The 26,248-nt window shown below is 50.0% G+C and overlaps 1 protein-coding gene across 2 annotated transcripts in view; it reads left to right on the top strand.

Moving 5' to 3' along the window:
* The window catches only part of LOC148675698 (protein mono-ADP-ribosyltransferase PARP4-like), a 29,676-nt gene extending 3,428 nt beyond the window's left edge, over positions 1-26,248 (top strand). The window contains exons 5-36 of one of the 2 annotated variants that reach the window (XM_088645516.1): positions 353-451; positions 843-1,001; positions 1,370-1,507; positions 2,708-2,881; positions 3,355-3,506; positions 4,164-4,301; positions 4,969-5,067; positions 5,976-6,159; positions 6,384-6,540; positions 7,251-7,393; positions 7,500-7,631; positions 7,963-8,049; positions 8,450-8,614; positions 9,347-9,390; positions 10,573-10,654; positions 11,012-11,149; positions 11,470-11,653; positions 12,310-12,380; positions 13,097-13,284; positions 14,555-14,654; positions 15,816-15,986; positions 16,359-16,439; positions 16,548-16,628; positions 17,561-17,656; positions 18,291-18,404; positions 19,719-19,793; positions 20,858-20,932; positions 21,357-23,206; positions 23,640-23,730; positions 23,919-24,021; positions 24,801-24,933; positions 25,581-26,248. In XM_088645516.1, the coding sequence (XP_088501642.1) occupies positions 353-451; positions 843-1,001; positions 1,370-1,507; positions 2,708-2,881; positions 3,355-3,506; positions 4,164-4,301; positions 4,969-5,067; positions 5,976-6,159; positions 6,384-6,540; positions 7,251-7,393; positions 7,500-7,631; positions 7,963-8,049; positions 8,450-8,614; positions 9,347-9,390; positions 10,573-10,654; positions 11,012-11,149; positions 11,470-11,653; positions 12,310-12,380; positions 13,097-13,284; positions 14,555-14,654; positions 15,816-15,986; positions 16,359-16,439; positions 16,548-16,628; positions 17,561-17,656; positions 18,291-18,404; positions 19,719-19,793; positions 20,858-20,932; positions 21,357-23,206; positions 23,640-23,730; positions 23,919-24,021; positions 24,801-24,933; positions 25,581-25,764 (5,688 nt within the window). In that variant the 3' untranslated portion in view covers positions 25,765-26,248. Of the gene's footprint in view, positions 1-352; positions 452-842; positions 1,002-1,369; positions 1,508-2,707; positions 2,882-3,354; positions 3,507-4,163; positions 4,302-4,968; positions 5,068-5,975; positions 6,160-6,383; positions 6,541-7,250; positions 7,394-7,499; positions 7,632-7,962; positions 8,050-8,449; positions 8,615-9,346; positions 9,391-10,572; positions 10,655-11,011; positions 11,150-11,469; positions 11,654-12,309; positions 12,381-13,096; positions 13,285-14,554; positions 14,655-15,815; positions 15,987-16,358; positions 16,440-16,547; positions 16,629-17,560; positions 17,657-18,290; positions 18,405-19,718; positions 19,794-20,857; positions 20,933-21,356; positions 23,207-23,639; positions 23,731-23,918; positions 24,106-24,800; positions 24,934-25,580 lie in introns of those variants that run through there. The other variant, XR_015941219.1, reaches the window with a different exon arrangement.

Below are 26,248 nucleotides of genomic sequence, written 5' to 3'. Positions count from 1 at the left end.
AGAAATGAGTCTCATAAACGTTCAGTATTGACTGTGTTCACACAGCCACCTGACAGTTTTCAGATTGCATTCGAAGAAGATTCATTTCTATGCAGTTTGTGCAGTAAAATAAAAATAAATCAGTATTGTTATGCAGTTTCTACAAGGCTTTACAATAAGTATCTGAGGACATGCGGGATCATTGGAGCTCGGCAGGCTAGGGTCCAGTGCAATGGAGAGTGAACCGCGGATGGTATCGGCGCAGATGTGCACACTACTGGCAGGAGTCCTGTCCGTGCTGCTGTGAGCGAGGGCCGGCCGGAGAGCCGATCCCTCAGCAGCCTGTCTGTCTGTCTGTCTGTCTCTCTCTCAGGGGGACGGTGTGGCCGTGGTGGAGCTGCAGTGCTGTGCGGGGAACCCAGAGCTGCCGTTCCGCGTCGCTCGGCGGGAGGGGGAGCGCTGCAGCAGCCAGGTCGCGGTCTCCTCTCCCTGCCGCCGCCTGAGCTTCAGCATTTCCGTTCGAACCTCCGTCTGTAAAAATAGAAACATCCGCCGGGATTTTTCTAGACCGGATTCTGTTTTTACAAAAAAAACAAAACCTCCCAGAATGAAAAGCTTTATTAACAAAAAACTTTGCAAAGGAATGGCATGCATCTGAAAGAACTGTAATCTCTCTGCTGTTCAGCAATATTAAAGGGTACCGTAGGCCTCTGCTCCTACACCAGTTTGTCGTTGCCTTAACATTTGAACTGTTTGCAGCTTTCAAAGGTTTTATTTTTAAATGGTTCCTTTTAAAGGTGTCAGGGGTATGGTCTTTACAAAGGTACTGCCAGCTCCTGTTCACTCCCTTGATCTCTCGGCAGGTCCTGAAGACCAGAGGAGACCTGATATTCACTGCCACGTCAGAAGCTGCCCTGCAGGCCTACGAGCTGGTGACGAGGGAGCTGACAGCTCGGGGCTTCAGGGAGCTCCAGGATCCCATTGGGGAAGCTCGCTTTCTGGGCTCGGAGAAACTCCAGGAGGTCAGAGCGAGTGGTTGATGTCTAAGGCACGAGAAGCTCAGGAAAATATTGTTAAATGACGCGATTCGTACGATTAAATTGCAATTTGGAGTTAGAAGTGCTTTGTCCTTTTTACAGTGAAAAGCATAACAGCAGCCAGACTGCCTAATAACCCGATCTTGCGAGAGTTTTTGCATCACCGGTTCACGGTGAATCCTTGCATGAATCCAGTCCGCAGACGCCTCGTGGCCGGACAGAGGACACTTGCGTTGCTCGGTCTCTGTGGCTTCCTTGCCCGTCGTGGGGATCCGCGGGGCATTGTGGGGCAAGAGGGTGTGGCGCGAGAGAGAGGGGAGCTCCTCCTTGACTCTGGCATTTTCTCCCGACAGCTGCTCCTGGAGGAGAGTCTGAACAGCAGCACCATCCCCCGGGAGGTGGGGGAGTTTGTGGAGCTGCTCTGGACGGAGGCCCTGGGCTGCCTTGGCGACGTGCTTGCCACCCCCGTCTCTGCCATCAGCCCTGGGGATGTGAGCAAGTCTCGGTGATGCCCGTCGTGCCGTCTCCCTCGTTCGGAAGGAATCTGCTCGCCGAGATGAGTCAGCGGCCAGTACACTGTAGAAAGCCGGCAGAGACTAATGAGTTTACCAGGACACAAGAAATTCCGCATGTCCCAGGGCCTCATGGGAAAACTGGGGTTCGGCGAACCGAAGTCGCGATTCAACCTATTAAAACCTCTCAAACGTTCTTTTCCGCCTGTGATAAATAAGGAAAACAATAAATAACAGTTAAAGGGAAGCAAAACAATATAATTTGGGAATAAGGCTGTATAGATCGTTTTAGACACGGTGAACGAGAGAGAAATGGCAGGCGTGGCTCGAGTCGGCAGGCAGCGCAGCTCACACGTGCTTGTCGAGCTGGCGGACGCTCTAGACTGGGGGGTCGCGCGAGGTTAAATGGCATTTTGTGTGGAAATTCATAGCTGCATCAGATAAATCTGTGTGTAGCAAGGGATTGCTGTGCTGTTATTTCAAATGAAGGATGTCTGGCCATCGGGCTCTGACTGCATCATGAAAACTACAGCAATTGGCTGTTCTTCCTCACTTGGGGTTTTAGGTGCCTGCTTGATGGGCGTCTCGGCGTCCAAACTGCGCTGTGTCATTCCCATTCATGACCGACTACAGGAAGGTGCTTCCGAGTAACTACGGCAACCGGTGCTTCTGCTGCTCCGCCTGCCAATCAATCAATTACCATGACAAGGCAAAGTAGCAGGAAGTCAGTCCTGCCTGTCCACTGTTAATGAGTACCTATTCCCACAGGATCTCACAGTTCATCCTCGCTCAGCCCTTCTTCTGGTCTGACCGTTTCCCCCATTTTCTTCATCGCTTCCTAGCTTCGGCCCTCGTTTGTGTTTCCGACTTTGGCTCTGGATTTCCCCCTGCGCTCGGCTGGGCTTTTCCCGGTCTGGATCTGAGCTAGTGCCCTGGATACGCTTCCGGATTCCCCCCCCCCCACCCATGCCTTCTCGTCTCGACCGGCTGCGAACTCTCTTTTGTTTTCCCACTACGGCTTGGCTTGTGCCCTCGATCTGCCCCTCTGCGGTTGACGTCTGCCTGCCTGCCTGCCTGCCAGCTCTGCCTCGCACCTGGGTTCACACGCTGCCGGGGACGCCGCGCCCGGCCCGGGGAGAGCGGCCGTCTTGACGTGTCTCTCTTGTTTGTCCGCTGCAGGTCAGCAGAGCTGAGGGCGCCCTGCTGCAGGTGCACAAGGCTCTGAGCGCTGGGGCCGGTCACAGCGAGCTGGCTGCCCTCATGGCCGAGTTCTACAGAGCCCTGCCCCACAAGGACCCTGCCCGCCCCACCCCCACGGCCAAGATCCTCTCTCAGAAAAGAGACCTCTGCCAGGCAAGACGAGCTGGGCCCCGCTTCTTGTATTATTAATTAACGATATTTCACCAAAATCTCCCATTTACATGTAATAATAATAATAATAATAATAATAATAATAATAATAATAATAATTGCTTACACTTATATAGCGCCTTTTCTGGACATTCCACTCAAAGCGCTTTACAAGTAATGGGGATCCCCTCCACCACCACCAGTGTGCAGCCCCACCTGGATGATGCAACGGCATGTAGGAAACACATACCAGGCCACAGCCTTAGGGGTTATTTAATCATCGCTAAACTCAAACACATATACTGTGGCTTTAGAGCACACACCAAATGGAAGATTGTAAGAATTGGATACTAAAACATATTGTCCAGATATTACGAGTAACTTATTGTAATCACGCTTTTCTAAAAGGTACATCTCTTTGTTAAAACTGAGAAAAGCATGCCTTTGAGTGCCTTGTGTCTCGTGCTCCCCGTTAGCTCATCAGGGACATCGTCAGTGTGAGTGAGGCCACGCTCTGGAGCTCCACGCCCTCCTCTCTGGCCAAATACCGAGCCTTGCGGTGCAGCATGGAGCAGGTGCACCCTGGCAGTGCCGAGTTCACAGCCGTGGAGAAGCTGCTCCACGACAGGTACCTGCGGCTCTGCCTGCACAGGGTAACGGGTCTGTGGGGGCGGAGAAACCACGTCCACCGCAAGGATGAGCTTGCCACGTGGAGCAGGGTTCAAATCGATTAACTACAGAGCAGCTTTAAAAAAAAAAAAAAGAGCTCCTACTTCGATGCAAATCATTTTACTGAGATGACCTGTGCAGCAGTGGGAGATGTAATTGAGCTTTGAGTACAGTACGGGCACCATGATGGTTCGTTCGGGGGTCAGAGCTCTTGCCTCACAGCTTTTTGGGTCCCGAGTCTGATTCCAGGCTGGGGATAGTCTGTGTGGAGTGTGCACCTGTCCCCCGTGTTCATCCATCCTGAGTGCTCTGGTTTCCTCCCAATTCCAGCAGAGTTTGGTTCCAAATTGGCCCATTCTCTGTAGCCCCGTCATGGACAGGTGTCGGGTCCTGTCTTGCCTTGTGCCTTATACTTCCAGGGTGGGCTCCTCGCTGCCACAATACTCAGATGTATTCAGTACCTCAGTTCTGAGTATATCTGAATGTTAAATGCATGCCTTATTTTAAATGGCCGTTTGAAGTGTTTTTAACCCTGCCATGTGAATAGATGAGCTTTTGTTCCTGCCTGGACCCGAGCGCGCTGGAGGCCAGTTTGACACAGGGGGCTGTGTTTCAGTTCCAGGCCAGTGCAGATCAAGAAGGCGCTGCGCGTCTGCAGGGCGGCGGAGCTGCAGAGCTTCCGGAGACAGCTGGGGAACGTGCGCCCGCTGCTCCACGCCTCCGCGCCCGGCAGCTTCGTGGGCATCCTGTCCAGGTGACACTGCGCCTCTTCACTGCGCGACGCTTCCTTGCCTTTCCTGTTCCTTGTTTCATGTCTTAAATATCGGAATTAGAAAAGAATCCAATCTGTTACGACTGCAGACGTGTAATTACTTTGGTGCAGAGGGAGGTAACGCCTTCAGAATAGTTATAGCTGAGTGCTCTTAAGATCTCTCTCTCCTGCTTTAGTTTTTTTTTTCCATTTGTCTAAAGAGCCCAGGTGTGCCACAAGATGGGAACGAAAAGCATTAGGGGAACAAAGAGCATCCTGAAACCCAGGAAAGCATGTGTGTGGTGCAGTAATGCAGTAAAGCCCTACTAAAGCATGACAGCTTCTTGTACTGTTGTTTTCCAAAGCACGTCCAGCATTTTGGCCATACAGCTAGATATGTAGCTGGGCAATTGACTGAGGCAGTGTGATTGAAGTGCCTTGGGCAGGTGTACAACCCAGGATTTGACTCCACCTCCACCTTGAATTGTGGCATGGTGTGGCTTGTTTTTCCTATAAGGGGGAGTACAGCATGCGATTTATCGATCAGGGATGGATGGGGGCGACGCCTCAGCCGTAAGAGAGCTCAGGAACGGAAGTGGGTTTCAGGACGCTCGGCTGCTTCCTGCCTCAGCGCTCTGTGACTAACTGTGCGTGGCTCTTGATGTCGCAGGGGCCTGCTGCTGCCGAAGACGGGTGTGGAGCAACATGGGATTGAGAGGACCGATGATGGGACCCTGGGCAGTGGCATTTACTTCAGTGACGCGGTCAGGTTAGCAGAGTCCCTCGTTGCCGTGTGGCCCTAATAAAGCATGACAGCTTCACGCCTCACGTACTGTTGTTATCCAAAGCACGTCCAGCATTTTGGCCATACAGCTAGATATGCAGCTGGGCAAGTGACTGAGGCAGTGTGATTGAAGTGCCTTGGGCAGGTGTACAACCCAGGCTTGGACTCCACCTCCACCTTCCTTCTACATGTCCTGAGGCCCAGTAGTCCTCCTCCCTGCTGGCTCGTTACCTGACGGTGCTCCACGTTCCTCACTCGCACATCCCTGGGTGGAGGAACGCCACAGTGTGCCGCGGGAGTTAGCACTGGAGACTGCCGATTTACCTCTCTCTTGAATCATAGTTTAATTATGAATCAATCACGCTGTAGTACCATTTTCTACAGCTGTGTTTCCAGTGTTGTAGAGAGACCATTAATACACCACTGCAGTGTCATTAATACACCATTAGTACACCACTGCAGTGTCATTATTACTCCGTTAATACACCACTGCAGTGTCATAATAATCCATTAATACTCCATTAGTACACTACTGCAGTGTCATTAATACTCCATTTATATGGCACTGCAGTGTCATTTATAATTCATTAATACGCCACTGCAGTGTCATTAATACTCCATTAATACACCACTTCGGTGTCATTAATACTCCATTAATACACCACTTCGGTGTCATTAATACTCCATTAATACACCACTGCGGTGTCATTAATACTCCATTAATACACCACTGCGGTGTCATTAATACTCCATTAATACACTACTGCATGTCATTAATACTCCATTGGTACACCACTGCAGTGTCATTAATACTCCATTAATACACCACTGCAGAGTGACTAATACTCCACGTCAGGCTGGTCTCCGTGTTCTTGCTTGCCCCCGGTACGCAGCACCAGTATGAAGTACTCGAAGCCCAGCGCCGCTGATGGCACGCGTGTCCTGGCGGTGTGCGACGTGGCTCTGGGTCAGTGCAAGGAGCTGGTGAAGAGGGACTTCAGGCTGGTGTCGGCACCCGAGGGCTACCACAGCGTGCACGGAGTCAGGCGGACCCCGCGTGGCCCTTCCGACTTCGAGGTGCTGTGTCCGCCCCTCTTCCACACACTCCCTAACTCCTGCACGTCGGCTCTCGAAACAGACCGAGCCACAGAACCGCCGCCGTCTGTTTTGGCCTTTTTGTAATTCCCTCATGATTTGAACACACTTAGACGTAGTCTACGAGAGATTGTGTAATGAGGAAGCTGCTATGTCTACATTTTGATTTCTGTGCGATAGAAAGTTTGTTTGTCGGTGTATTTCAGGATGATGAGTATGTGGTGTACGATACGAACCAGGTCCAGCTGAAGTACGTCGTCCAGTTCTCGGCGTGCGATGACCAGGTCAAGGAGTTTGAGCCCTCTGTTGATGTTTCCGCTCAGCAGCTGGAGCAGCTGGAGCAGCCTCTGACCTTCGACACAGGTGAGCTACCTGTGCAGCTGGGGGAAAACAGAACACAGCGGAGCTTTCCTCTCTGACATCATCTGCAAATCACGAGACAACTTTCTTCACTAACAGTACTCCTCTGCCTGGCAAACTTGACAACTTTCACACTTGACACGTATGTAGGCTGCAGATCATCTTGAGCAGCACGGTGGCGCAGTGGTTATCGTTGTTGCCTCGCAGCACTGGGGCCCTGGGTTCAATTCCTGGGGTGCTAGTATCTGCATGGGGTACCTCTCCTCTGGGTGCTCTGGTTTCCTCTCACAGTCCAGAGGCACACTGGTAGGTTAACTGGCCCTGGTGCAGGTGTGTGCGTCAGTGTGTGTATTGAGGCAGACTGGCATCGTGTCCAAGGTGTATCTTGCTGTGTGCCTGTTGCTTGCTGAGTCAGGCCTCAGCTCCCCTACGAACCTCTATTAGATTAGGCCATTAGAAAAAATAGATAGAGGAATGGATTCACTTTTAGCACTTTACTCTCTCCATCATAGTTTTGAAGAGAGGATTTCACAGATGGACACCTTTTTTTAAAACTGTAAAATTGGAGTATTAATAGTCCTGTTAGACAGGCTTTAGAAAACACTCAGCTAAGGACATTCATAACTGTCATTGAGGTGGTTTCTGCGCTGGATGCAGCTGTGTGGGTCTGGGTCTGGGCCGGGCTCTGCTTTAAGACTTCGTGTTGTCCGCAGTGTCTGAGCGCGAAGCAGACGGCCCCGGGGAGTACAGGGACCCGCTGCGGGAGGTGACCGCCGGTCTGCAGGACAGCGCTGGCCGGCCCCTCCTCCTGCAGCGCGTGCACGTCAAGGGCAAAGTGATGGACCTCCTAGCGCAGGTAGGGGGGGCGCCAACAGCTCGGGGGCCCCAGTTTGACGGCCCAGGACTCGCGTCGCCCACCTGCGTGCTGACATGTGGCCGCCCGTCTCCGGCTTGTCTTGCAGGTCGTGGTTTTTCAGACCTACACCAACCACAGCGCTGTTCCCATAGAGGCCAAGTACGTGTTTCCCCTGGATGAGTCGGCAGCGGTTTGTGGGTTTGAGGCCTTCATTAACGGGAAGCACGTGGTGGGAGAGGTAATAATTAATCATAATAATTCCTTACGCTTGTATATCGCTTTTCTGGACACTCCATAGGGTAAGTAGTGAAACAGATACATGATGAAAATAAAGTAAACGATCAATCATTACTTGTGCAAACTGAGCAGGTGTTTAGCTATGGGAATGAAATATGATTTAGTGCTATTACACATAAATCTTGCAAGTCATAATCGTGCCATCGCTGGGGTAGAGTTTCCTGAAACTGAGCTCCACGTGGAGTATCGGCCGATGGCACGGAGCATCACCGTCTCTGGACCTTGCCGTCTTCTGTGTTAAAACCCCAGTGTTTTACACTTCCCCCCCCCAGGTGAAAGAAAAGGAGCAAGCTCGGAGAGAATACAGAGAGGCCATTGAGAAGGGGCACGGAGCTTACCTCATGGACCAGGAGGCGCCTGTAGGCCTTGCATGTTTATCTGCCTGCTCCTCCGCCGATCTGTCTGGTCTGTCAGCGCGTTTATCTGTGTGTCTCGCCTTCTGTTAACTCTGTCATTCCCTCTTGATGCTTGGGTTTTAAAATGGAGCTGTTTCATTTTGTCTGGGCCGATTCTTGATCTTTGGAGTGTGCTTTCCCCCCCCAAAACGTATAGGTTTGCTCTAGTCTGCGTGTAGCAAGCGAACTCTTAAGTTCTGCTAATATTAGTATAAAACTCTCTCAGGATTTCATCTGCTTTGGCATTGTTTATGTTAGTGCTTGGGGACATAGAGAACGTCATATCTTAGGACAGTGAGGGAAACGTCATGGTGCCTTAAGGGCTGAGGGCCTGAGCGTCTTCCAATGTTCCTGGATATTTTAGGATGTGTTCACTATAAGTGTTGGCAACCTCCCTCCGGAGTCCACGGTGCTGATCAAAATCACCTACGTGGCAGAGCTCACCGTCAGTCACGGCCACATCACCTTCCGCCTGCCGGGCAGCGTGGCGCCGTGGCAACAGAGCCACGCCCTCACCCAAAGGACCCAGGTACGAGCCCGGTTTGGCCGTTCAGGAATGCATCACAGGGCCCGCAACATCAATCAAATAATACAAGTTCCGTTTGACAAGCACATTAAGTTGTTTTTAAAATTTCTGTCGGATGATAAAAGACAAGCTCAGCTGTGTAGCCTATATTAGTGTCAAAAAGATTTCCACTTGAAAGCGGCTTGGATAGATTAAGCATATTTGCGATCTTTCTGTATGACATTACAGCTAAACTGTTCCAGTTTATTTTGCAAGATAAATAGCTATCGGCACGTTCTCTGTTTTGCGTCTAGTCACCTTTCCTGTTTCTCAAGAAAGAAGTATATTTGTTGGTTCAGGTGGGTAGCTGCGTCAGCATGCGTAGGCTGCAAAGGAACAAGTAATAGGTTTATTCCCTGCTGAAAAAAAGAAGAAAGAGAACACAACGTTTCGGCTGTGGAGACTTCTTCAGGTGTCACACCTGAATTAACATGTTCACACCTGAAGAAGGCTCCACGGCCGAAACGTTGTGTTCTCTTTCTTCTTTTTTTCAGCATGGAATAAACCTATTACTTGTTCCTTTGCAGTATATTTGTTAAATCACTTGTACTGATAGGTGTTGAGCGGATGGACACTTCAGGAAATTTAGAGTAGTCGCTTGTTAACGACGTGTGACATCGCACCATACCTGTGATCTTTTGCACGCCCCTCACAAACAATGAGATCATGAATGACCGCTCTTTCCCTGCTCTCCAGGACACAGTGGGCAAGGTTGCTGTGAATGAGGTAGAGAGCAAGAGGTGAGTTACGAGCTATTGAAAGGGATTGTTTTTTTGTACTGCACAGTACCTTGCAGAAGATTGCAGCCCCTTCCTGTGGTCTCCCATTTGTGAAATTACAAAACGATGAGTACACCTTTTTAAAATGGAATATTTGACTCAGAACTTGAACGTTCAAACTGATGGCCTCTAAAGTGAATAAAATTGCATTGAATGTTAGAAAAAAAGTAAAGAAAAATATGCAATATGTTTATTGCATAAATATTCATGTCAATGACCTACATATTTGGTGGAAGCATCTTTGGCATCAGTCAAAGTCTTTTTGGGTAAGTCTCTACTGACTTTGCACACTGCCTTGGTAAAATGTTTGCACAGTCTTTCTGGCAGGCATGCTCAAGCTTTCTCAAGTTGCCTGGGGATTGCTGATGGGCAGTAGTTTTTAAGTCTTTCCACAAACCGTAAACAAGATTCAAGTCAGTATATTGACTGTGTCACTCAAGAACATTCACTTTCTCATTCTTAAGCTGGTCCAGTGTAACTTTGGCCTTTTGCTTTGGATCACTGTCCTGTCGAAAGGTGAATTTTTGCCTCAGTTTTAGGACTGCAGCAGATTATTCTCTGAGGTTTGTTGGGTCTTTGCTCCATCTGTATGTTCCCATCAGTGTTGACAGGCTTCCCAGCCTCTGCTGGTGAGAAACAGAACTAGGTAACTTTCAGTATCGCAATCGGCCACATGGTGGCGGCCCTCACCAGTTTCCTCCTTGCCTGGCTGCTTCAGTGGGGATCGATGGCCAGATCTACCGACTTCACCATACTCAGCTAATATGTGTGACATGTAAAGGTTTTTTATGCACCCAAATTAATTTGGTATTCTACAGCAAAGCATTTGAATTCATGACTTTTCCAATTTTCTTTTATATTAATGATCTATTTATTATTCTTTTTGTTTTTTGCTTTGAGTGTGTGGTGTAGAAAGTATGAAATCTGTTAAGGGATCTGAATACTTTCGTCAGTTTACTGTAAATTACATCCTGAATGCAATATCACCCTGGACAATGGTAATGTTTTTATTTTGGGCATGCCTGTGCTCTTTGTTGCTGTTTGTTGCTACATTACCTGCTGAATCGGACAAACTAAATCTTTTTTCAGAAGGCCTCATTTTAAAATCCAACTGAAAACTACAGGGCTGTTTGTAATCTGCAGGTGTTTTGCCCTGGACATGTCAGTTGAAATGCCCTACGAGATCACAGACATCCGCTCTGTAACACACCAGATCGAAATCAAGGTATTGGCCATGTGTTCTGTAGTGTTCTTGTCAGTGTGAAACCTCCCAGCACACTTCTATGGCTTGTGGTGGACAGTACAGTATACCGTTACAGTAAAGGACTTTCAGTACATACTGTACTGTACACGAGGAGCTGAACAAGCATACTGTTTTCCAGTCTTAATCCACTGATAAAATAGGGTTTGTGGATTGCTTCTTTGTCCAGAAATGCCTTTTGCATTTTCAGCGAGTGGAACAAATGTGCCTGTGTTATGCGTGTTTTTTTTTTCGTTTCTTTATTGTGTTTTTAAGCTTTGAATTTTTTAATCTGGCTCCATACCGCATCCCTGCTCATTAGGTCTGTTTGGTGCATTTCAGAAAACGCAGTGCAAGGCTGTGATCAGCACAGAGGGAGGCAGCTCTCTGGGGGCCGATGGCTTCCTTCTGTCCATCACCTTGGCTGAGATGCACCTGCCCCGAATGTGGGTGGAGAATCACCCGGAGAAAGACAGCCAGGTGAGCTGGCAATGCCACAGGTGCCACAGGTATCCTTGTTTGCTCCCCACGTGCTCTGAAGTCTGGTTTTCATTTTGCATCGTCAATCCTCCTCCTGCTCCTGTTGCAGTGCCTGGCTCTTGTTCCATTGTACCACTTCTAGCGCATTTATTAAGAGCCTTCGAGTCTCGTTCCTGCCACCTCCACTGAACCTCACCTGTCTGGAGAGCACCTGCGTGTGGAGTTGCTGTTCCAGGAAGATCACGAAGGTGCCTACCTTCGTGGTACTCCACACACTGTCTGTGCTTCATGGCGTCTGTCTGGTTGATGTTGATCCTTAGGCGTGCATGCTGGTGTTTTATCCCGAGTTCGAATCCAGCAGTGAGGTGGGCGCCGGCGAGGTTGTTATTGTCCTGGACTCTTCCAATTCCATGAGGGGTTCGGCACTACAGGACGCCAGGAAAATTGCTCTGCTGGTGCTGAAAGCCCTGAGCTGCAAAGTTAACGTGCTCTTCTTTGGTACAGGTGGGTCAGACAGCTGTGGGGAAAAAAAAGGCTGGGACACTCCTAGAAATTAAAATTCTTGTGGCCCTACTCGAAAACAAAATTAGCTTAGTCATTCATAAGCTAATTGATTTTATACCTTTTTAGTGGGAAGCACCTAACCAACATTAGACTTGATGTCGCTTCAGACCCCACTAATAGAAAAGTAAAATGAAGTACAAACAGTTATCACAAATAATGTGATTAAGGAGATAATTGACATGATGTTAAACCTGGTACAGATCTCCCTTTCAAATTCAAAGAGCTTTTATTGGCTTGATTGAGCGAGTGTTGCCAAAGCAATAATAAGTAGAACAAAAACATCCGTCCATCCATTTTCTAACTATAGGGATACAACGTATCCTGGCAAGCAATGCATGCCAGGCAGGATTAAACCCTGGGTGTGATGCCAGTTCATTGCAAGGCACACACAGACACAAACACACTCACACCAGGGCCATTATAAAAAAAACATTTCTAATGAAAACATAAGAAAAATATATTTAAATTGCCAGTGTCTGTAAAAGTTTTTTTTTTTTTCCTGATTGCTACTGCTTTGGCAACCCAGTGATTCATTGGTACTGCCAGAAAAGTTCTTTAAATTTGATGACTGTGCTCATTTCTCTTGTGTGTTTCAGACTATAAGGAATTGTTCCTCTGCTCCCAGGACTGTAAATCTTCCTTTGAAGCTGCCAAGAAGTTTATTATGGTAAGTACTGAACGATACGATCGGCTTTTAATCCCAATGTAAGAAAAAATCTGAAGAAACAAAAATATGTTATATTTGAACTATACCTGTACACGCAATACAAAGTCATTCTGAAATGTTGTAGAATTCAGGTGATGCTGGATTCCGCAACTTGAAATTATTCTTCGGCAAGAAAAAAAATGATGGAAATGGAGCACTGATTTTATTTATGAATATATTCTTTGATATTCATCCTAAATGGCCACTGATGTTCTTTATCTACAGTAAGTAGTTAATCCTGTTTTTTGGTGAATTTGTCATTTTGTCACACGACATAGTAAGTGTTATGTGTCTGGTGTTTCCCTTTGTATCCCATTCCTGTAAAACCTGGGCAGCTTTTCTAACAGACAAGTGAGGACTGCCAAGTGTTTAGATGAGCAGAAACCACAGAACAGTGTTTTAATGAAAAAAAGGTTCCAGACTTCAGAGGACCAATCAACTCAAACAGGGATTTAGATATATTTCATGATCTTTTCTTGAGACCTTTGAAAGTCCTTGTCTCTCTATTATAATTTCTGTGCACAGCAACTGGTTTTGGGCGTTAACACTGACAGAAAGGATGTCTCTTATATCATGCTCTGGCCTGATTGAGATGTAACCTGGGCTTAATTCCGTTGTTTAGTATCTTATTTCGCTTTCTCTGAAATGAATTGCTGCTCATCTTCCTGTTCGCACAGACCGCTCCACCAGCGGGGGGCGGCACTGAGCTCTGGAGGCCGCTACGCACTTTCAGCCTCCTGGCTCCCTCCCGAGGCGTCAGGAACCTCCTCCTGATTTCCGACGGACACGTGCAGAACGAGGGGCTCACCCTGCAGCTGGCCAGGGAGAATGTCCCGCACACCAGAGTCTTCACGTGTGGCGTCGGGTAAGGACAGGGTGCAGGGATCAGAGCCCCGCGCTATCCTCCCGGATATCGGTGGCTCGTCACGAGGGTCCTGCCGGAAGGACGGCATCATCACCTGTGCCTGTGTGGTGTTTGGGGTCAGGGGGCAGGAAACGAGTTGGTTCACCTCGCTGTGGCTGCTGTGGCCTGCTGTGGCCTGCTGTGGGCAGGCCTCAGGCAGGACCTGCGGACATGTGTGCCACTTTCGGCTTCAGTCTCGTCCTTCTCTTTGACTGACCTCGTGGAGAGAGAGAGAGAGAAGTTTATTTTGAGATATGTGCATGTGCATTGGGATCCATGCTTGCGCTGGTCTCTCGGGACATGTACGATAGAATAGACGACACTTCCACACTATGTACACAATGTTTCACACAGTGCAGCAGATGAGCAGGAGCAGGAGTCTCTGGGCGAGAGACAGATAAGCCCCAGGGGACTGTGGGCAGTGCGTTGACAGAGAGTCCGCAGTGCAGAGGGGCAACCGGACTGGGGTTCAAAGCCAAGATCACAGGCAGGTAGTGGTTGCAGAGCCGCAGGCATGGTGCTGAGGTAGAGACCAGCGAAGGCACTGAAGGAATATCAGAAAGAGGAAATCCAAAGCAGGCAAGAGGTTGTAGCGTTGCAGAAGATTAAGTGGTCCGGGTCATACACGGGAATCAAGGGGGAGACCCCGGAATTGTGGTTGAGGGAACAAGCAAGAGTCAAGTCTGGGACAATCTAAAACACAAGGGGAATAGTCTTAAGTACTCAAAGACCAAACTCTGTATCAGAGCTGTGATCAGAGTCCAAGGTTCTCCGATATCCCTGTATCACCTGGAGCGGCGAGATGTTCATGGCCTCCAGGTGACCCAGGTCTCTTGTTAATTGGTGCCCATGGCAACTGCTGCTGAGTGGCAGGTGGGCTGGGCAGAGGCCGGCTGCCACGACAATGCTAGCTCAAACCCCACCCCCCCCGGGCAGCAGCCGGGACAAATATGACAAGGTTGACAGTTACAAATGAGGGCAGGGCAACTGATTGACATCACTGATGGATCCAAGAATCTCATCCAGCCGTTTCTTGAAAGAAGCCAGGCTATCAGCTTCAACAACATGCCTGGGTAGCTTCTTCCATATTCCCTTACCCCCCTGTGCGAAGAAGTGCCTCCCTTTTCTCACTTCCGCGCAGTTGCCATCCTGCCTCGTGCTCTGCTTGCTCTAGTGCAGCCATTCGCCTTGAGCAGTGCTGATTTCCAACGCCCTCTGTCGCTTTCGTCAGGTCCGCAGCCAACAGGCACATGCTGAGATCCCTGGCTCGGGCCGGAGGCGGAGCCCACGAGTTCTTCGACGCAAAGACCAAGCACACCTGGCAGGAGAAGGTGAGGCCGCGTGGAGAGGGACGCGGGGGGCCAGCTCGGTCTATTGATAGCCTTGCATTTTTTTTAGACTTGCGCTTTTCCATTTCGGCTGCCACACTTGAGATGTCGGAGAAATACCTGCCTCGTCGGTGGGATCCAGCCCCAGCCTTGTAGGGAGCAAATGAAAACCCCATTCCCTTGGAGCTCTCAGCACACACGGAGGCAGTACCCAGCCTGCAGGCTGGGGCAGCTAAACGGCTGTACACCCCAAAATATACTGTACCAGCTTTCCAGCACCATGCAGCTACCTTCATTCCCTTCCCAGGCCTGCTTGCACCCAGAGAGCCAAAGACACGCCGTTTCTCTGTAGTCAACCCCCATGAGCACATGTGATTGTTCCAGTCAGGCAGCACTGTTCGGCTCCGTGAATCACGTGATCTGTAGCAGCAGTGTGGGAGGCCCTTAGGGCTGTGGGCTCAGAACCTCTGCAGCGCTCTTGAGCGAGGTACAGGTACTTCTAGGACGTGCCGCGGTCAAACGCAGCTCCCCTGCTAATGTAGGGCGCTCTGGGTGAAAGCGTCTGCCAGATGAGTGAAATGAAGATTTTAATTCATTAAACTTGGATTCAATTAGAACCCTAATGCCCCAACATAGTGATGGGGACACTAAACTGTAAAAAAAAAGGCGCCATACTTTCATTCAGATGAGACATTAAACCGAGGTTCTGACTCTCCTTGGTTATTAAAAATCCCAGGGTGTTTCTCGAAAAGAGTAGGGGTGTTACCCCAGCGTCCAGGCCAAATCTGCCCCTGGCCTTTACCAGTCGTGGCCTCCTAATAATCCCCATCTATGAATTGGCTTCATTACTCTGTCCTCCTCTCCGCTGAGAGCTGGTGTGTGGGGAGTATACTCGTGCATCGTCCAGGTGGGGCTGCACACTGGTGGTGGTGGAGGGGATCCCCGTTACCTGTAAAGCGCTGTTTACATGTAAGGAACTATTTATTCATTTACATAAAAAGAGCAGTCTACTTAGCTGTCTCTCTGGCGCCCTCAACGGGCCGCTCTATGGCCATCACCTCCTGGAAAGGGCTGTCGCAGTACGGGAACGGCGGCGGCGTGCTGGGCAGGGCGCTCCTCTGCGGCGCACCTGTGGAGAGACTCGCTGTGCTGTAACCTTGCCAGGTGACGGCCCAGGTGAAGCGCATGGCCTCTCCGGGCTGCAGCTCGGTGTCGGTGAAGTGGCAGCAGTTCCGCTCCAGAGCACCCCCTCCTGTCCAGGCCCCCGCGCAGCTGCTCTCTCTCTTCAGCGACTGCCGCCTCCTCGTCTACGGGTTCGTGCCGCACTGCACAAGGGTAAGCGGGGCTCCTGCTCGGCGCTCGTACGGGACTTCGGTGCGCTCTCCGGTCAGGTTTCTTCATGCAGATACTATGTGGGAAAGGTTACAGTGTACTGAAGTGCCAGAGGACAAGCTGGCCTGGTCCTGATCTTGTATTTATTCCAACCATCCAAAAGGGAATTATATCATTTGAGACTGTTGTTAGTGTTAAGTCACGTCGGCCGTTCAGACCAAGGACGCTTGCAGTGGAACAACAATGACTGCCCTCTGATAACTCATCAGTATTGTTTAGGACTGAGAGGACTATAGTCGCTCTAAGACATCTCTCTAGACCATGTACGTGTTTCCCCTGGCTGGAGAATGAGCGATCGTTTTGTTTGCCTTCAAGGCCACTCTGACGGGCAAGGTGAGCGATCGGGAGATCGAGACCACGGTCGCCACCACAGAGCTCCAGAAGACCAAAGGCACGGTAAGACGAGGAGCACGGATGTGGCGTGTGGACACCTTGACGTCGCCGGCCCGGGTTTCTCTGGTTCCGTGATGTGTGATGTGTGGCTCCTGTGTTGTCGCTCTGCAGCTGCTGCACACACTCGCGGCGAGAGCGGTCATCAGAGACTACGAAGAGGGGAGCCTCCACGCGGAAGAATCGGAGCACGAGGCGAGTCCGGGCAGAACCCGAGCCGCGGCTGCTGGGCGGTGGGCTGCTCTCCGCTGGGCTGATGTTGAGCCAACAGCGGACAGCAGTGCTGCTCTCCTCGGGAGTCTGCAGCGCCAGGAGCCATGAGCACTGAGCTGCTTACTCACGCAGGAGCAGGTGGAAGCACACGGGGAATCGTGAGGTGGACACGTGTGCTTTCAGCACAGCAGATTCTGGGTGGGACCTAATGGCATCACGAACAGGTCGTAGTCTGAGCCCCTCACATCCCAAAAATGAGGCACGACCGGGCCAGGTCAGTCCCGGCGTGTGAGACCTCTCCCAGAAGCCAGCTGCTGCTGAAGGCGGTGTTGGCCGACCAGGAGGTGACACTCTTCCCTCTGGCCCAGAAGTCCCTCACCAGTGCCTCAGGGTGATGACACCGGACATGGCATTGTAGAAGGTGCCACTCTTCGGATGAAGCCTAGTCCCTGACTTGACAGCTCAAAAAATATCCCTCGGCACGATTCTTGAGTGTAGGGGTGTTAACCGCAATGTCTGGGCTGAATTCTGCTTCGGCTTTGCGAACAACTTCGCCTCCCTACATTTCCCCCCCTAGTGACATCGTTCAAGCACGTTCTGCACCTGATCGGCGCTGTCGGGGGACTACTGGTGTATAATGGGAGCATTCTGTGCTTCAGTGATGGACAAAGTGGGCGTAGTTTGTCTCCAGGGATGAAATATGGTATATAAATATCATCAGTTTTTAATTGCTGGTATAACATTGTTTTCTATGATGAAGGTTAAGAGGTGGCCAGTTTCAAACTGATATACCATAAACAAGAACGTTTTTGGGGGTGGGGGTATTAGCATAATATCCGCTTTTTAAGTTTCCATCTTATTCCACTCGGTGGTAAATAAGTTTTGTCATCCCACTGTTTTTTTTTTTCTTCCAGGCGAGGAAAGCAGAGTTAAAATCGTACATCATTGGCCTGAGCAAAGAGTACTCAGTCGTGACGCAGTTCACCAGCTTCGTCGCCATTGAAGAAAGGGTGGGTACCCAATGGACCGAAGGGCATCTAAACTCCAGGGTGACAACTGGCTTATTCTCTCCCTTCTGCAGTCACTTAAGAAGGAGGCGCTGCAGTCAATACAGAAGCCAGGAGTGTACTACGGTGCTGAAACATTTCCCTTACAGGTCCTCCGGTCACCTTAAAAGCTGATTTGTTCAATCTGTATTTCTGGTTTTGTTTGCTCACATGTTCACATGTTCTAACGCCCGTCGAGACACGGGGACCAGGACAAAGGGCTGTGGCTTTCTCATGTGCAGCGTTGGGGAAAGACAGTTTAAAAAAAAAAATCCATTACAATTACAAGATACACGTATCAGGCGTGAGATTAATGAGACGTTTGGGGAAACTCATTTAAAAAACTTTCAGTGATTCCTGTAGTATGTGTGTAGTGTACTGTAGTACAATACCTGTTGACAGTTAATGCCCTCAGACTTCTTGTTAGTTTGAAGAGAAATCCCTTACACGAGTCACATTTGACAGTAATGGATTACTGTTTACAAGTAACTTTCCTCAACATGTGTTCGTATGCCTACAGTATGTGTTCCATAATTCTGGGCTGGTGGACACGTACACCTCCAGCGAGTTCTGAGATTGGTTTGTCTTCGTATTTCAGGATGAAGAAAAGCAAGAATTTGGTTCTACAGACATAGAGGAGCTGATTGCAATGGAAGATGTGGACTGTCTGCCTTACTTGGAGTGGGAGAGTCGAAACCAGGGTTCTAACCAGGTAACCGTTAGTTAACGACCTTATAATTCATGTCATACAAATACAGCGAGTGCAGACTCTGGACACTCCACTCACAGCGCTTTACAGGTCATGGGGATCCCCTCCACCCCCACCAGTGTGCAGCCCCACCTGGATGATGGAAGGTTAGTATTGTCGCTGAAGCCTGTGCCTCTCTCTGTTAGCTGAGCACACTCCTTTGTATCGATACAACCTTTGTATCGCAGGATCTCTGCAATGTGATCAGGTGTATTCTGTGCCTTCCACAGGAGCTTCTCAAGCTGTAAGGATCAGAAAGACATGGAAAACATATTGTTGGTGGTGGGGGACAGTGGCAGGGTGACAGAGTGGTGGGCATTGCTGCCTCGTAGCGCTGGGGCCCCGGTCCGGTTTAATTCCCCCACCTGGGGTGCTGTCTGCGTGGAGTTTGCATGTTCTCCCTGTGCTCACGAGGGATTCCTCCCACAGTCCAAAGACGTACAGTACCGGTAGGCTTATTGGCTGCTGGTAGAATTGGCCCTGGTGCGATTGTGTGTGTCTTCCCTGCGTCCCCCTTCCAGGCTGCTTTCGTTCATGAACATGAAGGTTATTTTATAGTGTGCAGTACTTTAAAATAAAGGAATTGAACCCATTGCAGTGATGCTCACCACTGACATTCACTACCTTTTTCAGATGTCCACACGTGCAAATCTCCTGGATTGTGTACATCTGCAGTTCCAGTTTATCACAACTGCTGTTTTCTAAAAAAAGGTCCCTATTTAAATGTATAAGGATTACATACTGTATGAAAACACAAAAAGGTCATTCAAATAAATGATTGGCATTTAATACCCAGTTCACTGCAGTGGTGTTTTCACTTCTCTTAGATTACTGGTGATTATTTGATGAATACGTCATTAATTTGTCTGTTGTTGGTGCTGCTTCAGAACAGCGTAAGCATTTGTGGTTCCTAAATTTTATGGAGTTTTCATATGAAAAAATACAAGACAGCTTTTGAAAAAAATGAATACCGTCAGTGTGGGATAACAAGCACACAGAACATCTTGTGAGGTTAGTTTTAGGTGTGTATTTCTGAAGCTACAGTGCAGTATGTGAACAAAAGCACAAGATAAACGATTGCCACTTGCAAAATGTTTCTCTGAGCTACAGACAGGATGAAGATCTTGACTTTGCTGCAAGTCATGTTTGGTAAATAATAACTGTGTGGAGACATATCGGAGTTACAGTGATATCTCACACACTGTATGTAGTTTCATGTGGAACAGTCCTTTTGTACAAATGACTTCCATGCGTGTGACACACTTTGTTTGTTTTTAGGAATATGAGGAGGAAGATGAAGAAGAGATGGACAGAGAAGACCATGTGCTTCAGTCTCATTCTTTGTCTGAATCTGTGAGTGACAAACTACCTTCTCTGTAATGGTTTCTCCAGTCAGATGCCACCTTCCTCAAATGGAGCAAGTGTTTTTTATTTCCTGTACCTTTGGCCATTTAACCTACCAATATTATACCCCTGGTATCTTGTGCATCTGACATTTGTCCTCTCATTAACAGAACAGAACATTTTTTTGTGTTTATCAACAAAAAGAGCAGAGGATAGAAAGTACAGTGCGTCTTTTTAACTCAATCCATATGAGAACTTTTCACTGCGGGACTGGGGGAGGAAACTGGGGCTCCCAGCAAAAACCCATGCGGAGGCGCGCGGAACATGCAGACTCCACACAGACAGCACGTCTGGGCCAGGATTGAACCCGAAGCCCAAGCGCTGAGAGGCAGCAACGCTCACCGCTTTGCCACGGTGACATCCCTTAGTGTTGTCACATGTGCGCACACGCTAATCTCCTGAATCACGTTCAGCTGTAGTCCTCATTTATTACACTTACCATTATCTAAAACAGGTCATCTCTTAAACATAGAAGGATTACATTTAGAAAACATAAAAAAGGTCATTCAAACAAATGGTTGGCATTTAATACCCAGTTCACTGAAGTGATGTTTTCCACTTCTCTTAGATTACTGGTGATTATTTGATGAATACGTCATTAATTTGTCTGTTGTTGGTGCTGCTTCAGAACAGTGTAAGCATTTGTGGTTCCTAAATTTTATGGAGTTTTCATATGAAAAAATACAAGACAGCTTTTGATAAAAATGAATACCGTCAGTGTGGGATAACAAGCACACAGAACATCTTGTGAGGTTAGTTTTAGGTGTGTATTTCTGAAGCTACAGTGCAGTATGTGAACAAAAGCACAAGATAAACGATTGCCACTTGCAAAATGTTTCTCCAAGCTACAGACAGGATGAAGATCTTGACTTTGCTGCAAGTCATGTTTGGTAAATAATAACTGTGCGGAGACATATCGGAGTTACAGTGATATCTCACACACTGTATGTAGTTTCGTGTGGAACAGTCCTTTTGTACAAATGACTTACATGCATGTGACACTTTGTTTTTAGGAAAATGAGGAGGAAGACGAAGAAGAGATGGACAGAGAAGACCATGTGCTTCAGTCTCATTCTTTGTCTGAATCTGTGAGTGACAAACTACCTTCTCTGTCATGGTTTCTCCAGTCAGATGCCACCTTCCTCAAAACAGAAAAAGTGTTTATACTGTATTTCCTACATTTTAAAGCTTTTCCACATTATATAATGTTAAATGAGAAAACACAAGATAACTTCACTAGGAAGTGAACAATATATTATAATGTTTTCAGAAAGTACAAGAACAGAGGACTGTACCTTTATGTGAGCAAAAGTATGACGTGCATTGACAGCTGGAATTTGAACTTTTAAAAATAAAAATAAGGAAATATTTCTCTCTGCTGAAAATGAACAATGCAGAGACTTGCAGTAGTAGCAAGGTGTTTACATTTTTATGTTTAAAAAGTTTGATGTGATGTTTTTTTTTTAATAAATCTTTCTGTATGTGTAACGCCCTTTATTTTATTTGTTTTAGCATTATGAATGTGCCGAATATACATTTCTGCACATGCCTCTGTTTGAGCAGAGTGAAGCCCAGCTGAACGTTCCCTATATAAAACCTACATTTTCGTGTGTGACCTCCATGGCCCAGTCTCCTTCCCCGCCTGTCGCTGCGCCGCAGTGCTCTACAGCGGGCTTCCTCTTTTCTGCTTCAAGCTTCCACCCCCCTGCAGCACCCACAGGCCCCTTCGGCGCAGGAGCAGCACCCACGGGCCCCTTCGGCGCAGGAGCAGCACCCACGGGCCCCTTCGGCGCAGGAGCAGCACCCACGGGCCCCTTCGGCGCAGGAGCAGCACCCACGGGCCTCTTCGGCGCAGGAGCAGCACCCAGGGGCCTCCTCGGCGCAAGACCAGCACCCAGGGGCTTCCTCGGCTCAAGACCAGCACCCAGGGGCTTCCTCGGCGCAGGACCAGCACCCAGGGGCCCCTTCGGCGCAGGAGCAGCACCCAGGGGCCCCTTCGACGCAGGAGTAGCACCCACGGGCCTCTTCGGCGCAGGAGCAGCACCCACGGGCCCCTTCGGCGCAGGAGCAGCACCCACGGGCCCCTTCGGCGCAGGAGCAGCACCCACGGGCCTCTTCGGCGCAGGAGCAGCACCCACGGGCCTCTTCGGCGCAGGAGCAGCACCCACGGGCCCCTTTGGCGCAGGAGCAGCACCCACGGGCCCCTTTGGCGCAGGAGCAGCACCCACGGGCCTCTTCCGCACAGGAGCAGCACCCACGGGCCTCTTCCGCACAGGAGCAGCACCCACGGGCCTCTTCGGCGCAGGAGCAGCACCCACGGGCCTCTTCGGCGCAGGAGCAGCACCCACGGGCCTCTTCGGCGCAGGAGCAGCACCCACGGGCCTCCTCGGCGCAGGAGCAGCACCCACGGGCCTCCTCGGCGCAGGAGCAGCACCCACGGGCCTCCTCGGCGCAGGAGCAGCACCCACGGGCCTCCTCGGCGCAGGAGCAGCACCCACGGGCCCCTTCGGCGCAGGGGCAGCACCCACGGGCCTCTTCGGCGCAGGAGCAGCACCCAGGGGCCCCTTCGGCGCAGGAGCAGCACCCACGGGCCCCTTCGGCGCAGGGGCAGCACCAAATGGCTTCTTTGGCACAGGAGCAGCAAACACAGGCCTCTTCGGGACAAGACCAGCACCCACGGGCCTCTTCGGCACAGGAGCAGCACCCACGGGCCTCTTCGGGACAAGAGAAGTACAGACAGCAGAGACGCTGTCATGTCAGCCACTGGGGATTGGAGAGGCTTCCCTCGTGCTCTCTGGAGAGAATTATGGGGACACGCCGGTCCCTGTCCTGGGTGCGCTGGGCAGCGTCCTGCCAGATTGGGGCACACTTCATTCCTTCCCCTCTCCCCAGCCCCAGCTGGATCTCCCAGATTCATACCAGGCCGGGGGCGGCTTCAGGACCTTCTCAAGAGCGTCGGACAAGGACAGGAGAAGCGGGGATGCCGTTGCTCTCAGGTCTTTCCCAACTCATTCACCAGTAACTGTGGATTCAGCCCCACACCTGGGTCCATTACAGGACCCAGCGCCTTCACGCTTGATCTCCCAGGATGCATTATTCAGCCACGAAGGTGTTCCCCTGCCCCCTTCCCTGTCCCCACCATGTTCGCCTGACCTGATGACTGCTGCAGAGTCGCCCAGACCGGCTGAAGGGGCGTCGTGGGCTTTGGGAGGAGGGGCGGGCATCTCGGCTCGACGCGTCAAACAGAAGGCCGCTGTACCTTCAGCACGTCTCCGCCTACAAGAGGTGGGATTCGCAGCCCACGCCCAGCAGGAGATGGAAGAACGCGGAAAACGAAAACCAAGCGCAGGGGCGGTAGTCTGGTAGTTACACCTTTTTTTTCCATCTTCTATTCTGATCACTTGTGATGTCTAGTCACGTTTGCCGCTGCCCACGCGGTTATGTTTTCTCTGCAAGCCATTTCAAGCACACTGCTCCTTGTATTGAACCCCCTGTAGGTAGTGATAAAAGCACTAGCTTGGCTGATGCAAACCAGGGCGTGTATTTTCTTACCAGCTTTTCTGGAGCCATCGCTATCGGTGTACGATTCTGATGATGGCGGCCTTATTCCCATCAGCATTGAGCTTTTGCCCTTTTGCCCAGATGTGTCTGCCCCGCTGTCAGGGTGCGTGTGAGGTCAGGGTTTTGAAGCTGCTTCAGTGTCTTGTGTGCAGACCTGGATGAAGGGCCACGTCCGGCCTTGGAACCCGGCTTTCATGACCTGTGCTAGACCTGTGATTTGTGATTGGATTCCAGCCGCGAGACCAGGGAGGAGCTGCCATCTGGATCTTTGCGGAGCCAGAGCTGTGTGTTATCCTGGAACCAGCTGTTTGCACTGCAGCACAAGGTAAGGGCCCCTTTACCTGTTTAATTAGGGCAATTAATTAGGGAGAAGATCTCACATACTGTGCCCATTTTACAGTCCTTCATGCCTGGTGTGTCGGCGTGAATGTTCCTGTTGCGCAGTAAGTGAGTACTGGTCTGCTGCTTGGTGTCTGTGACGTGTAACTCATATGTTTATAATGCCTTGTTTAGGATGGGTACTGGCCGTGCACTGCAGAACTGGGCTCTCTACTGGGTGTAGATCTCGACTTCCTTGCCAACATATTCCTGAAGGAAAAGGGCATCCTGTCTCTAGGTAATTAATATCAAAATGCAGAATCTCAGAGCACAAGGAATCGTTCAACTCAACCAAATGCCACCCTGTCATCAGTTTATTAAGGTGGGTAGCTGCGTCAGCATGCGTAGGCTGCAAAGAACCAAGTAAGAGGTTTATTCCCTGCTGAAAAGAGAAGAAAGAAAACACGTTTCGGCCGTGGAGCCTTCTTCGGGTGTGATCAGTTTATTAATCACTGTGATTTCCGGTGACCTCATAGTACTGTGGAAATCTGCTGGTATGCTGTACTGGCGAACTTTAACGTTTCTGTGGCTCGTGGGGCACAAATACAACACCAGCACACTAACTGCCAGACACACAAACGCAGTCCTGGAAATTGTTTCCTGGCTCCTCATGCAATTTCCTGTTGTGTGCAATAAATAAACCGCATGAGCCAGACACACCTTGCTGTAATATACCAGTACCACACACACCAGAGACACTAGTTCAGCGGCACCAGCATCATGCTGCTTCAGTACACCTTCCTGCTGTTGGGAAGCCATCATCTCCAGTCTAGTCTTTAGACTGATTAAATAAACGAGCGTGGATTTCACATGGGGCATTCTTAAGGCGGTGCCTTTTTTACTGAAGTCCTTATTGAATGTCACTGTGCAGTATTTGTGTCAGAACTACACAAAGCCTCCTTCTCATGGCATGTCCTGGAGCGGTAAGCAGCTTTCGATTTCTCCTGACCGCTTGTTGGCGGTGGGGTTTTTTTTGCTGTTGGATTGTTGGCACAATTAGGACTTTTCCGTTTCAAGGCTTGAAGGCTCGAGAGGAAATCCTGCAGCTGCTGGCCACCCTGCTAGTTCTCCAACTCCTTCGTTTTACGGGACAAACCGAAGGAATGCAGCTCACCTCCCTCTTTCAACTCGAGGACACGAAGCAGCCCAGGTCTGTTGAGTTTTAGTCTCTGCTTTTTGTTTTTGACACGACCGAGCTTCCCTTTCGGATCGAGATCCCCAAGAGCGAAAGACAGCCCCCAGTACTTCTGCCCCAATAGACTGATTAAATTCGTGTCCCAGAATTGGACCTACAGCTGTGCTCGCTCAAGATGGTAACTGCGATTATAGAGCATCCCGTCATGCAAGATTTTTAATAGAGTTTAACGCTGAGAAAGGCTGTCCCCCTCTTCCCCCAACTTCTAAAACGTTCCTCTGGGAACAAGGAGCGCTGGTGGATTAAGCCCGTTCGGCGGACGGAGATCGGCCCAGTTCTCCCAAGGGGTTCTCGACAAAGATGATCGTGGCGCCTCTTCAGGCATGTCACCCCAACGAGCCCTCTCCCAGCGTGCACCTGTTACCCATACTCCTCCCATCGCTGCAGAGAGAGGCTCGTGTTTGCTGGTCTTACCTGTACTTGTGTTAATTGTACACCTCCCCCACCTGTCCCTTTAACGCGCAGAGAGGAGGAGAGACTTGCCAATAACCCTCGCTCTGTCTTTCCAGCCAGGCAGACATTCGGTTTGTAGAGTTGCGTCTCTGTGCGTCGCGAACGCTTGCCTCTCGGTAGTCATGCTGTGCATCTCCCCCCCACCGCAGGCCGGCGCGCTGGGGCGACGTGAGCCGAGCGGTGGCGTGGGCCCGCGCGGCGGAGCGGCGGCACCCCTGCGCCTGCAGCCGGCTGGAGCTGGGCCGCGGCTGGGAGTCCGTCACGCGCCGGCTGCTGCGCCTCGAGCCCCTGGAGCGCCGCTCCCCCCTGCGGCCGGTCCTGAACAGGGCCTGACCCGGCCCAGCCGGCCCGCCCCCCACGCCATCACGGGAGCCGCTGGACGACATGCCTGCCGGCGTATTTCTGCACTTGCCCTGGTGTATGTTTACCGCAAGATGCACTTGCCCTTCTTTCAATCAGACTGTGCTTTGGGGATGATTTTCTAGATTTAAACAGGAGGTAGTTTCACATATGGAACTTAATAATAATAATAATAATAATAATAATAATAATAATAATACTTACTGACATTTATATAGCAGTTTCTGGACACTCAACTCAAAGCGCTTTACAGGTACTGGGGATCCCCTCCACCACCCCCAGTGTGCAGCCCCACCTGGATGATGGGAATTGCTGCTCTGGTACAGCAGTCATGAAAGTGCTGTACAATCACTGACAGAAATAAAGCGCCAAACTTTCGGTATTGATTGCGCTGGTGCTGTTCCTGCAAATAGATTGTGAAACACCTCTGAAGGGGGAATAAATAATGCAAACCACA

The sequence above is a fragment of the Lepisosteus platostomus genome, chromosome 2 (assembly GCF_059453375.1).
Source record: "Lepisosteus platostomus isolate fLepPlt1 chromosome 2, fLepPlt1.hap1, whole genome shotgun sequence".
In the NCBI taxonomy this organism is placed as follows: Eukaryota; Metazoa; Chordata; class Actinopteri; order Semionotiformes; family Lepisosteidae; genus Lepisosteus; species Lepisosteus platostomus.
The sequence above is the reverse complement of the archived record's forward strand: the minus strand, read 5'-3'. Positions and strand labels throughout refer to the sequence as shown.